Below are 14,202 nucleotides of genomic sequence, written 5' to 3' on the forward strand. Positions count from 1 at the left end.
ACATTAACTTAATAACAATTTTTTTAAAATTTAAAAAGATAACAAAATGTATGATAATTTTGAAGTTTATTTTTGTGCATTCTAAAATCATGATAGCATTTGAGCGTAGTGACATGCTCATCAGTCTATAAAATAGTCTTTGTGTCACTTAAGGCAACATGTCACCTGCATTTATTGCTCAGATTTTTAAAAAATCCCTTTAGATACTTAAAGAAGAAGTCATATTGTAAAGTGCAGCATTAAAAACCCAGGTAGGGGGGCTTCCCTGGTGGTGCAGTGGTTGAGAACCTGCCTGCTAATGCAGGAGACACGGGTTTGAGCCCTGGTCTGGGAGGATCCCACATGCCGCAGAGCAACTAGGCCCGTGAGCCACAACTACTGAGCCTGCGCGTCTGGAGCCTGTGCTCCGCAACAAGAGAGGCCGCGATAGTGAGAGGCCGCGCACCACTATGAAGAGTGGCCCCCGCTTGCCACAACTAGAGAAAGCCCTCGCACAGAAACGAAGACCCAACACAGCAAAAATAAATTAATTAATTAATAAACTCCTACCCCCAATATCCTCTTAAAAAAAACAAAAACAAAAACAAAACCCAGGTAGGATTTAGTAACACTCTGTCAGAGCATTTATGGCAAGAAGTGCCATGATTTGCCCAGCCATCCTCTATTTTTAAGGTTTATTTGAGTTAAACAAGTGCCCAATGATGGATTAACTTACCCAGACAGCGAGTCTCGGGGCCGCTCCAGAGCCCGTTGGACAAGCATTCTCTGACATGAGAACCCACAAGTGTGTAGCCTGTGTTACATGTGAATATGGCTGTGGCGCCATACACTGTCATTGTTCCAATCTTGTTCCCATTTGGGGGAAAGGACAGGCTTCCACATGAGATCACTAGAAGGGAAAGAGAAACAGAGTGAATATTCTTTCATGTCTGCAGACTCTGCTCTTTTGTTTAAAAACGACAAAATCTTCAGTCTTCATTTTCATTAAGAACACGGGCAGGCGTGTCATCTAAGGGTGAGACAGACACACCACCTAGGAAGCTTTATTTTTCTTCTCTTATATCCTTGAAATGAAAACTTGAAAGTTTAGGGTGGAATCCAAAATATCCCTTCCTTTACCCACTGCTATTTTTTTCATCCTCACAGGTAGCTAAACTTTTCTTGAGTAAATACACAGTATACAAACATATTCACACACGAGCAAATCAGTCAAATGAGTTGGCTTTCTGTCCTCTTTTCAGTCTACACCAATCACAAGAATCACATCATAGTTACTGGACACCTATGTGTGTGTAGCAGGAATTAAGAAATGTGGGTGGTCTTTCCCAAAGTCATCAGCTGCTACAAAGCAATGAGGAATTAAACCCGGGATGCCCACTGCAGTAGAAGGACTGAGTTCATTTTTTCTTTCGTTTACTTGCATAAGTTGTTGGGATCATGAACTCCATAAAAATGCTGACTATATAGGACATGTGCAAACTTTCTGAAAATTAAAAAAAAATAATCTAGACCTTAAGTGATTATAGATGTAGGTACCCAGTTCACACGTGTGTCCAGCATAATTACTGACCGTGACCACTTACACTCACACGATTACTCCAGTTGGGGAGATGAATGCAATGGTCACTTTCATTATAGATACTTGTTATACCACCTGACTCCCTGCACTCTCAAAATCCACAAGTTTGAGCACAAAGAAATCAGTAGAATCTCAGGGGAGGAGGAAATCATAAAGTCATCAAGGCCAACTGCTCATCAGAGGCTGAAATGTGTCTTAACAGGTGAGAATAAAAGTGTTTGAAAAGCTCTTCTAAGAAGATTGATAAAGACTTCCTGATGTACTGAGTGAGTTCTTATGTGTAAAGGGCTTAGGGCAAAGCTGCCATTTAGCTAAAAACTACTGAGCCCTTATTAACAGTAAACTGATAAGAGGCAGTGAAAAGTCATGATTAAGAACACAGATTCTGGCTGCAGGCTACCCACCCAGTTCTGCTCAGCTTTGCCAGTTCCTAGCTCGGTGACACCGGCCAACTTCTCTAAGTCTCTCAGTCCTCCTGGTTCATCTCCTAAAGGTTAATACCAGCACCTGCCAGGTAGGGCTGTGCAGAGGATTCAAAGAGAGGACTGTGGGAGCACCTAAAGCAATGCCTTGCACCTGACCAGGGCTGGGTCCCGGTTCGCTAACAGTGAAGCCCATCTCAGGACCTATTCAGGGAACTGAATCCAAAGTCTGAAAACCTTTACTAATAATTCAAGTGAAGAAAATTTTATCATTTAGACCAGTCTTTTTAATTAAGCTGATTTTACTCCAAGACACATAATCCTGGTTCCATTTCAAACGGGCAGACAGACACAGCCAGGAAATGTGTGTTCTAGGGGCACTGCTCAACAAAAATTTGGGAAGTTCAGCTCTAGAGTATGTCACGATCGGAACATTATCGTTGTTGAGGGAACCATGAGGATTTCTTAGTTTGCAGGATTGTTAAACTCTCACAGGGTCATATCTTGTGCATTTAGTGATACTGCTAACATGTTTGCTCTACCAAATGTCAATGGATTTGAGTCGGATTTAGATTTTTTACAATTAGTTATGAACTTTTCATTAAGCCTTTTCTCAAACATAGTATGAACTTCACCCTGAGCTATGATATTTAAAGATCCACTTGTCACCATTCAGGATAATTGGACTGTGTTTTGAAACCTCAGCTTTTAGTAAGAAGCGTTAAATAGCAGTGAGGTCTGAGCACACCTCCCCTCGGAGGTCTTGACACACCGTTAATGGTGGACTAGCAGAAAGGCTGACTCTGTTTTCGCATCTCTTCTATTCTTTTAGCCTCTGTTAAAAATACCTGGTGACGGAACTATTTTAGGCGTGTCACAACTAAGGTTCACTAGACTATAAAGAAGAACTAATGGAACAAATATTAGCTTTTCAGCAGCTGGATAATGGGGTGTCAGACGTAGAGATTTGATTGGCAGTAAACCCAACAAGCTAATGAGGTAGGCAGCACCCATCTGAAAAGTTCCCCTAATTGAAAGGGAAAACCCCTCTCCCCTAAAAAACAAACAAACAAAAACCTGTGTCAAACATCCAAGGAAAGCTTTATTTCTGTGTTCTTTTCTCCCATCAAGTTTTCAAGAATAAAGTCAATAAGTTTGCTTTTTTCTCTTCTGTTAAATATATATTCATATGCACAGTCAACTGTCTCCTCTGAATTCTCAGAGTGTGTCTTGCACAGAGGATGTGTGTCTTGGGCAGAGGATGCTCAGCTGAAGACACTCAGAGTGCCTCCAGCTCTGCCCAATTTACTGTTGATACTGTAGTATTTTCTCATTATTACTGTGGATTCTAAGCCTTTGCCTCACCTCCCTGAAAAGCCTCTTTCCTCTTTCCTTCAATTCTACAATTATAGTCATGTTGAAATCCTCTACTTTGAAAAAGAAATCATATTGAGACAGTTCATTTCTCAAACCTGTGAAGTCAACAGGATTATGGATGTTACTGTCAGCAATATGGATATTATTTGTGAATGTGACAAATAAATAAGGTCAAGAGTACGTAATTTCAAACATGTTCTTCCTGGAAAAAAATACCTTGTGAATATGCAGTTAGACAGGAGCAGCAAATACATGACCCGGCACACATGTGACTGGGGTAGTGCTGCCAATCATGAAGAAAAGGTTCAGAGGACATATGATAGCTATTTTTAAGTATGTGAAGGCATGTCATGAAGACCAGAACCTGGAATTGGATTAGTAGGCCAAGAGAGATAATGCCAAGATACATGGATCAAGCCAGAAAGAAGGCCTCACTCAAAGTGAAAATGTCCACATGAAATCATTGTCTGGGGTAGTTAGTGTCACATGAGTTATTTAATGCAGGCTGGACATTTACTTGTGAGTATATTATCAAGAAAATTCACATTTAGGTCATTCTAAGTGACGACCAGTGTCCACACCAACACAGAATGGAATAAGAATGTCCACTCCATTGTCTCCTATGATACAGATGAAATATGTAGTCTGAAGGATAAATACTCCCATGATTTTATGATCAATCCAGGCAGATCCCCAATTATCAATACAAATAGAAGGTCATCAAAGACCAGCCTGCCGACTTCATAGCTTGACCCAGGTCTAACTTATGAGAGCTCTGAACTAAGCAGTTAGAAAAGAGGTACAGGCCAGAATTCAGACAATGTTCTTTGGATATCTATAATATAGCAAAATTCCAGTGTAGCTCTCTAGGTCTGTGTGTATAAAATTTTAAATGCAAAGATGATTTCTTTTTGATTCATGAATTTCTGTGATAAACATTTTTCTTAATTTTTAAAGCAGTAAGTCAAAAAATAAATACACATAACAAGAAAATAGCAAGAGGCTCCAGCTTTTACACAGTCCTTGTGTTAGGGGGGTTATATGGGCACCCCCAGACGTGGAATTTTAATTTTGCTTTCTTGTTTCTTGAGGGATAACCATTGATAGTCATTCCTCCTCAAAGATGGGTGACTGCCGAGCTAACAGTTTCAAAGTGAGACTAAGGTCTGCTGTCCTCTTCACCCCTGGATACCTGGGCTCTGTCTATGGACATGGTGGAATACCCTAGAGTCAGGATAACACAAACTCTTCAAGAAGTGGCGACTATCCCAGCTGACTTCATAGCTGTTATGGAAACGCTTAGAAGGTGGTCAGAGGTCATCTCTTCATCTGGAGCTAACTGGACAAGCAGGGTGGAAGCTCCTAACATTTCCAGCCCCTGAGCAGGCAGGTAACCCAAACAGTTAGATCCAGGAGATGCTGTGGACTGGGCCCTTCTTAGATAAAACACAGGCAAAAAACAAAATAAATAAAAATACAGCTCCTTAGCTGTAACAATGATTTGGATGACAATACATTTGAAGATTCTATTGGTTCAGTTCCAATAAAATGTAGACCTGGTGTTTATTCTGTGAAAAAGCTACCACAGAGTGGCAGATTGGGCTCACAAAAATGTGCTCCTTATGAAGTTAAGGACTGAGTCTCCAAGTCACACCTTGAGCTTCCTGGTGGGGACAGATGTGGGAAGGAGCAAGCTCACTAATTCAGACTCTAACACGGAGAAATTCAGTACCAGTTCAGTGACCAGACAACAGTCAAACCAGGGCACTTTGGGGAATGATTTGGGAACCATTAATAAATAAGCTTCAGGCAGAGCTGTCCAGGGCCTGGGGGTGCTGTCCACTTGGATTATGAGCTCGCAGAGGTCCCGGCCCTTCCTGATTCGCCTCTGTGATGCCGGTGAAGAGCTTTAGTGGGAGCTTCATTACCATTTGTTCCATTAAAAGTGGAATTAGAATGATTATCACAGACAGTGAGGCATTATTTCTTTTGTCCTTTTTCCATTTTTATTCTGGTTTATTCTTACTAAGCTGTGTATTTTATAAATATGACACCAGTCTAACTGCTTGTTTTTGTGCATGATAATCTCCTGCGAACAATCCCACTAAAGATGGTATATTAAATATGTCTGAATCAAACAGTGCTCTGAACAATGCTAATATTGTTTTATTTTTCTATTTATTCATATTTATTATGAAACCCACTCAGAGGCTTAACTGCTTATCTTGTACCTATGAGAATAATAATCTCCCTTTTCAAGACAGTCATTATTTGAGAACACAATATCCTTAGCATAAATACACGCATTCCCAAGATCCTAATTAAAAGGTTTGAATAGTCAGTGCATGGAATAAGATTGATGTTTTTAAATACAGGCCTGGATTTGTTTTTGAGCTGATTTGAAATATCGAGTATTCTAATATTTCAACATTTGTAAAATATGATCGTCAACAAGAAAAAGACAGCATTTAACACTTAATGCAGCAGTCATATATTTAAGTATGTCAGATAAAAATACACATTTGTTGTTGAAATGAAAAGAAATGCCATCGGGTTACACTGTTAATCTATAGGACGATAGATTACAGTCCCTTAAAAGGTGGATGTCATGGCTGTCAGTGATTCAGGATGGCCTCGAGGTCAGGAGCACACCTGTTACTCACCTCTGCATCTCGGCCTCTCTGCCCCTATGCTCCATGTGCCGTTGGCGTGGCACTGCACCAGCCTCTGGCCCTCCAGGTAATACCCGGGGCTGCAGCTCAGCACCACCTGGGCTCCATACTCATTCAGGGATCCTGACACCAGTCTCCAGGTGACATGTTCTGAGAGCTGGGCTTCAATGCCAGGGCAAGTGACCGCTGGAAAGAAACACACTTAGCATCATCGCTTTGTTCTCAAGGGGTCAGACCAGGCCTGCTTTCCATGGTAAAGGCCTCCTGTATGAAACTCATCGTGTTGTACAGAAGAGATGCCATCGCCTGTTATTTGCGGTTTTCTCTACTACCCACATAGCCACACAAAAATGATCCCATATGCAAAATGCATTCCACAGCCTCATGGCAAGTGCACTGGAAATCTTGCAGTGGGATTACATGTAAAGGGATAAATCACTTCCATAAAGTCTCGCGGTTCATTGAAAATGATCATCAGGTAAATGTAGGCATGAATAGAAAAATCTTACTTCTAATTGTCTCTATCCTCTGAGAAACTTGAAATGGTAATTAACTGAAAACCAGTTTAGACCAAGAAAATCAGACACCTTCATTCCCTTCCTCCCTATGTAATACGCGCTATTACTGGATTTATTAGCACACAAAATCCACATGCACACACATTAATACTATAGAGAAAAGTGTTTAACGAATCTTAAAGGAGAGAATCTATTCATGTCCTTAGGAAGTGAACTAGAATTATAGTAGCCACTTAATAAAGAGCAGTACCAACACTTTTAATAACAGTAGTAGTAGCAGTAGCTGTAGCACAATACTACCGGAGTGGACTCAAGGAATTTATGACAATGCTGAAAATATATGCAAGATTTGGTATATGTGAGTTTATATATTTTCTGAAGAGTACAATAATATTTAAAATTAATTTTACAATGTTAGGAACTAGAACTCTACTTCCCTAAATACAAAGCTACATCGGCTAATAACCTTCACAGTCAGCTACCCACAAAGTTGACCAGATTGATTAATTTATTGATCCTGGAAGAATTAGCTAAAGATACCACTTTTTTTTTCAGAATAATATTAATAAATACATTTTACTTATAAATTCTATACAAGTTCATTATAATTGAATCAGACATATCCAAAATGTTACAAAAATCCCATTTAATCTTCTCTTGGTAATTTTACCATTACTATGTGCAAATAAACAGAAAAAAATAGGCCTTTTTGGTATTATTGCAATAATAATATCAACAAGGTTTAAAATGTGAAAAGAATTTTCTAATTTAAAAGTAATCCTTAGATGGAGTTCTCAGGTATTTTTTAGGTAAAACAATTATCCAAAATTTATATGGATAGTCAAGTGTTTTACCTAGTGATATAAATAATTTTTTTCTAACCAGATTACCTTTAGAATTTCAGGCATGATTGCCATTTCTGAAAAGACTTTAAGTCTTTAAACGGACAAATCCATAACTCAATTTCAATCCTGCTGCATATTTCAAATAAAATCTGGGACTTCTCTGGTGGCGCAGTGGTTAAGAATCAGCCTGCCAATGCAGGGGACACAGCTTCGAGCCCTGGTCCGGGAAGATCCCACATGCTGCGGAGCAACTAAGCCCGTGCGCCATGACTACTGAGCCCGTGCGCCTAGAGCCCACGACCCACAACTACTGAAGCCTGCGCGCCTAGAGCCCGTGCTCCGCAACAAGAGAAGCCACTGCGATGAGAAGCCCGCGCACCGCAACAAAGAGCAGCCCCTGCTCGCCACAACTAGAGAAAGCCCGCACGCAGCAACGAAGACCCAACGCAGCCAAAAATAAACAAATAAATTTATAAAAATAAATTAATTAAAAAAACACCCTTTTCACATTGTCTGTATAAATGTATATATAATTTTACACTGAGTGACCCTCACAACAATATGGGGAGAGAGGACATGGGCGGTCCTGTTACTTGTATTTCATGGAGCAGCCAGTAAGTGGGGACCCCCCACGGTTAGAACCCCGACCTGTGCATCTCTGAGGCTGCCATTTCCTCCACAGCTTGACAACCGCACTTATTCTGTACATGACTAAAACAACTGGCACCAACGAAATCAGTGAGAACTCTGGGCACACCAATATATAAATAATGACAATTTTAAAAGAATGTTTTAAAATATCGGTCCATCTGGAAAATGTAGCAAAAGAAAGCATTTTGTTTACACAAATGTTATAAACCAGTACTCATGACAGTTGTAAGTGAATCAATCGCCAGGTCAAGTGTAGTGAAGTTAAATGTCCTCCATAACAAGCAGGTTTAGCTGAGTTGACAGAGTGCTCCATCTGCCAGTTTACCTCATATTCCTAACTTTTTAAAAACAGGAATATAGATTATCTTCTATCACCTTAAAAAAACACACAACAACTCTTATGGAATAATTTTCTTCTATTTCAAAAAATTCAAGAGAAGATGTGCGGACGACCATCCCCAAGTCACATGGTTAACAGAATTAAGGGCTGACATGGGTGACAATGCAGTTTTGTATTAAAAATCCCTAAATACTCCTCCTCAAATCAGACCTACTGAAAGCACAGACAATAAAGTTTCTGTGCAGGAAGGATGCGGCTTCTCTATCTTGTGAACGTTTCAAAGACAACACAAAATATTTCACATTTTACTTGAGAGAGGTTGGCTTTTCATGTTAACCGTGAGTGATCCTGATTTATTAGAGTCATCCCGTCAGCAGCGAAACAACAGACTAACGGTTGTTTTGTGTAAGATATTCAGACAATGACAGCATTGCCACCATAAATAAAGCCCTTTGGCTTCCCTCTCATAAATTACAGTTACTGCTCATAAATCTCCTGTGATATTCTAATCAGCCCCAAGATGCAGGGATGCAATTGTCTTTTCTTTGTAATGCAGATATTCCCCCATCACACTCAATGTGGGTAAGTGCTTTTTATTCCCAAGTTTAGTTCAAGCACATTTAATTAGATTGATAAAATTATGATCTGACGCCATTGGAGTAAAATGATCTAGCCAGCCTCAGAACTACTTGCATTCACAACCTAGTGCAGCTTTCAGTGTGCCATTAACATCTGTATCGCTGGCTGGGGAAGGGCACAGCTAGTCTTAGTTCTGGTGCATCGAAGCAGAAGAACAAGCTGCTTTGGCTTCAGTAAATAAGGAGCATAAAGTGGGGAGACCCAGGGCACCGTGCTGACTTCAATGCATTCCATGCCATCTAACTTCAACAAGCATTCCCTGTGAGGAAATGCTTCCACAAAGGCTGGGTTGAGATCCTGGAATTCTGAAAGGTAAATATTCTTTTTAAATGAATGTTTTTACCTCAGAGCTTAGCCAAATGATTAGCATGATTCGCTGTGAGTTATCTAGAATAAGAATAGGGAAAAGGATAGAGTTCTGAAGTAAACTTCTAGGGTGTAACGTACAGGCTCACCTGAGAGACATCAGCATTTCAGAGGCACAGACTTAAAAAGTCAGGAGACTTTGGAACTCCTGGTTCCTTCTCCAAGATTCTTGACTGAACCTAGACTCTCATAACACTTACATTCTCAGCGTCCTGCAACTGCCAGATTTCTGCTTATTCTTGTGATGACTACCTTTTCCACTTGTGAAGTTTCCAAGCCCTTATGAGATAGGACATATCTTTCTGCCCTGGGCTCCTTGTCATGTTGCTTCTGTGGTCAGACAATAAATATACACTAACAGAGTCAGACCACGGGACACTGAAATAGCGAACTGAAGCCTAAACACCAGTCGTGAAACCTCATTTCAACAAGAAAACAAGACCCATATTGAAGTAACCTCATCCACTTAGTGATACTAAGTGGCAAATATTGTTCCGAATTTTTTTGCAAATTCTATAATCTAGGTTCCATAAGAAATCTATTTCTAAAATTACATAATATGGCTGATTTTATAATTACACAAAATGGGTCTAAACCAAGCCCTGGAAAGGATGAAAACAGTACTTCCAACCCGAGTGTCTGTGTGTCTGTAGAAAGAGAATGAGAGAGGGAATCCCACAGTGATCTTGCCTTTCTGACTTGGGGGCGTTTTCGGAACTAAATTCACTGCAAGTAGCTTTAGTTCATTACATCTTCGTTCAAACTAATAATAAATGGTCTTCCAAGGGGTCTTAAAGAAGAGGGGCCTCTATGCAGCTCTTGTCCCCAGAGACCATGGCCCTGCACTGAGCAGCTGTCAGGTGCTTGGCAAGAAGAATAAACAAGGAAAAGAGGGAGAGAAAATTAACTAACGTCAGACTACGTTACAGAGTCTCACTCATTCATTCATTCTTTCAGTCTACAAATATTTATAAAGTTCCACCCATGAACCAAAGTTACGCCTACCCTTGAGCAGCTTATATTTGTTAGAGATTAAACGTGGAGAGGGATAACTCATACAGTCCTGTGCTTAGGGGCCATAGAGAACCTCAGTATCACAAACCCTGTATTTACCATTCTTCAAGTGTTCTGTTCAAACTTTCCTTTCTCATATTTATCAGGGAGCCAAGGGGAGCCCTCAGTTCACAATTCTAACTAAAATACAAAAAGCTGGATGAACTCGTGTTCAATCTTTGGAAGTGAAATAAAATAAAAGAGATGGAAAGATTATAGAGTTGGCCCTGAAAATAATGGGACAAAAACACATCTGAAATGACAGACTCTGGGTCCTTTAAATAGCTTAACTCCCCCGAAGCACTACAATCCCAAAAGACGTAAAAAGTTTGCACAATTGTGATCTACAGCCTTAAAACACTTTGTCCCCATAGAACATACGACAGTGAGGTTTGTCACCATCTGATGCTCCCAGAAAGCGGCCTCCGCTGGCAGGCCGAGTCCTCACCCTGTGCAGAGTAGCACAAGCCACCCTGCAAAGTGATGCCTTGGACGGCCAGGAGGTGGACCCGGCCAGCACTCACCAAGCCGCTCACCGCTTTGTGGGCGTCGTGCGGCACCCGGAATCCATGAACACCTGACCCTGAGGTGGGTGGGCATCCAGCTGAACACTCCGTTCCCCGGGCACAGGGGCAGATCTCAGCAGGCTGCAGACAGGGCTGGACGGTGCGGAGGGGCACCTCCCCCTGGGTCACCCGCCCATCTTGCCGGCTGAGGAATTAAACCACCCTTTGGTCTGGGCTGTATTTTCATAGCTGATCACAGCCTTGGAAGACAGAGTAAGTGTCTCACATCTTACACTTATTTTTGAGCTTTAATATATACTTTCAGAAATGCATTTGTAGTTTGCACGATGACTATGCATTTAGATCGGGGTGGCCTGGCCTTCCTTCATCAGCTTTGCTAACATCTTAACTGAAATCTCTTTTCAATGCACAGTATAAGCAAGAAGGACCCTTTTACAGCAGCTGCACGTGCAGGACACAGTGGTCAAGCGCCACGGGGCCGGCGGCAGAGGGCCTGACTCTGGCGTGGGCCTCCCTGCAGCCCTAGGTGGCCACTCACGCCTCTGGTCAGTAGCTCCTACCTACGGGATGGCAATAGTAACAGTGCTTCGAGTTTGTTACAGGGACTCAAAGATGGAACCCATGTGAAACGCTCTGCACAGTGCCTGTCACAGAGAGAAACTCAACAATGCTGGTGCATAATTGGTCTCATAACACTGTGGTTTAACAATATGATTTATGATTAAATGACTCTGGTCCAGGTGTTAAATGAAAAGAATAACCTGAACTATACCATGAAAATAGAAATAGTTAATAAAGAAACATAAGTACTGTAAGGCCATTTTTTGAGGGACTAAGGGGATAAATATATATCCCCAACATTATTATAATACTGTAATACAAACACACATATATGCAAGCACATATAAAAATATGTATGTGTATAATTTACTTATATATGTATGCACACGTACATGTGTATTATATATGATTATATGTATAAATATATTACATGTAGATGAGTACAGACATACATATGTGTAAATAGACAGATAATTTATGTGTTATCTTAGATGTTCTATGATTGGGCTATTTACAGGTTATATAAAGCTATTTCATATTATTTTAACTTGCTCCTTCTTTCCTGAAATGTATACACATTGCATTTAATCACTTAAAAGTACTCATGGAGCCCAGGGCATAGTAGGTCCTTAATAAATTATTAATGACAAACTTGCTTCTCTAATAGCTTTAACTGAAAAAGAAAAATGCCTCTACATATTGGGATTTCAATGTTGATTTTGTTTGTTGTTGGAAGGTAATCTTAATGGTTTTGTTTTCTCCTGAATGCAGAGGACGTGATACATACCTACTCATCATTTGTCCAACTAGTAGACGTGGGACATTCGTACCAATAACTCTCCCTTGCTTTATTATGGCTCTAGCATGAATCATATCTTCAGTGATCCAAATCCAGCCTCAGTAAATAATTAAAATGAAAAGAAATGAGGCTCACACATCTGCCTTGGAGATTTGTACGATTGTGGACCGTATGCAAACTGAAAGTTATTTATTACAACCTTCATTTTAGTAAACCCGAGGGTGAAATGAGCTAAGTTTATTTACCATTTACATTTACTACTTATCAAAGCTGAAGTGTTTCTTATCTCTTGAGGTTCAGTGTACTGATCTACATATTATTCAGTTGGTAAAGAAACTTATAAAACTGTCATACAAACATAGGAATTGGCCTTTGGGAAATATACATCTCAGAATTTAATAGTAACCAAATTTTTTGACTCAGAGGTAAAGTTTTATGCTTACTCAGCTCAATTTCTTTAATTTAAATTAAGTGAAAAAAACAACTCCCCCTCAAAAAATTAAATGGATTTTTCCAGCCTTTGAACACCAGGGAATTTTAATGAACTGTCCATTTCTTCCTTTTATAAAGTCTAATAAACAATGGGGAAAATATTTGAAAGTTTGAGATGATACTCAGAAAATTTAAGGTCGATTTCCCATTTTATTATAAATGTTATATTTTCCTGTCCTACTGAACAAGTAGCAGTCAGTATCAAAAAAGGTTTTAAAATGCAAATTGTTTTTTCCCATTTAACAATCATTTAACTGAACATACTATAAATTTCTCAGACTGGGAACCTCATTTGTATGTAAAAAGCAATTTTGTTATTTAATTCTTTTCACTATAACTTTAAAGCTGTTGTACATCTAGATGTGCATTTAAGACAGAAAAAAATCAAATATATGTATAAATTAAGCCACCTTACGTGCTATAATATTATGCTTTATGTAAACATGAAGTAGTTCTCTTAATTGATGTAACATTTGCCTTTGAACTGCCAAAGGCCTCTCATTCCTGATTTTTCCAGAAAAATTTAGACATAAATATACATTGTCTTTGAAATCATTTGGTTCTGCTACGATCCTCAAACAAAAGGTGACTCCCTCCCCTACCATCAGCTATTGAATACTTTTTGGAATGAATTACATGCTAGATTAAAGACGCACCTTTTTTTTTCTGTCTCTGGTCTCAGTTTTATAACATATAAGACTTACAAATCATGAGAGAAATCAATTCCAAGAGGCAGAACAGCACAGAGATTGGGAACAGGGCTCTCTGCTCAGGTTTCCTGGAACCAAATCCTGACTTGGCGACTCTGTCTGTGAGTCTGGCCACCTTAACCCATCTCTTCCTGGTTTGCATCTAAGTGATGTGATACCAAAACTGCATTCCTCGTAAGGATTAAATGGGTTAATTTGTGTAAGGCTTTGGGAATCCAGCCTGGAAGATACAGGGGTCCAAGACTAGTCTTACACGAGCTATCATTCATGTGGTGTGAGCACCTAAACATCTAATAGTCATCAGACTCATCCACAAGCTGGGTCACGTTCCCAGGTGGACTCTCCATAATATCTGCCTTTTGGAGAAGTGAGTTCAAAATAAAGAGTCTGCGAATTTTACCTTAATCACCATGAGAACTCTTGGGAGCATTTAGGCAGCGAAGTGTCATGTTGTGATTTTCATACGCTTAAAGATGAGTCGGCTGCTGTGAGAGGAGATTGTGGAGGGAGATGAATGGAGGTCGTTTCATGGGTGTGGGTGGAGGTGACTTGGCATGCATGGAAGTGACCTGAGTGGGCAGATGTGCTTCCTGGGTGGAGGTGATGGGACTCGATGTAATGAACGTGGGACGGGAGGAGGAAAGGCAGTGA

The 14,202-nt window shown here is 40.1% G+C and overlaps 1 protein-coding gene across 1 annotated transcript in view; it reads right to left on the reverse strand.

The window, feature by feature from the left end:
- The window catches only part of CSMD1 (CUB and Sushi multiple domains 1), a gene marked incomplete at its 3' end in the record, with an annotated part of 1,679,169 nt that overhangs the window by 59,964 nt on the left and 1,605,003 nt on the right, over positions 1-14,202 (reverse strand). The window contains exons 58-59 of the mRNA XM_079726547.1: positions 6,042-6,236; positions 716-889 (exon numbers count right to left, since the gene is read on the reverse strand). Of these exons, the coding sequence (XP_079582673.1) occupies positions 716-889; positions 6,042-6,236 (369 nt within the window). The remainder of the gene's footprint in view (positions 1-715; positions 890-6,041; positions 6,237-14,202) is intronic.

Source organism: Hyperoodon ampullatus (assembly GCF_949752795.1).
Source record: "Hyperoodon ampullatus genome assembly, chromosome: 20".
In the NCBI taxonomy this organism is placed as follows: domain Eukaryota; kingdom Metazoa; phylum Chordata; class Mammalia; order Artiodactyla; family Ziphiidae; genus Hyperoodon; species Hyperoodon ampullatus.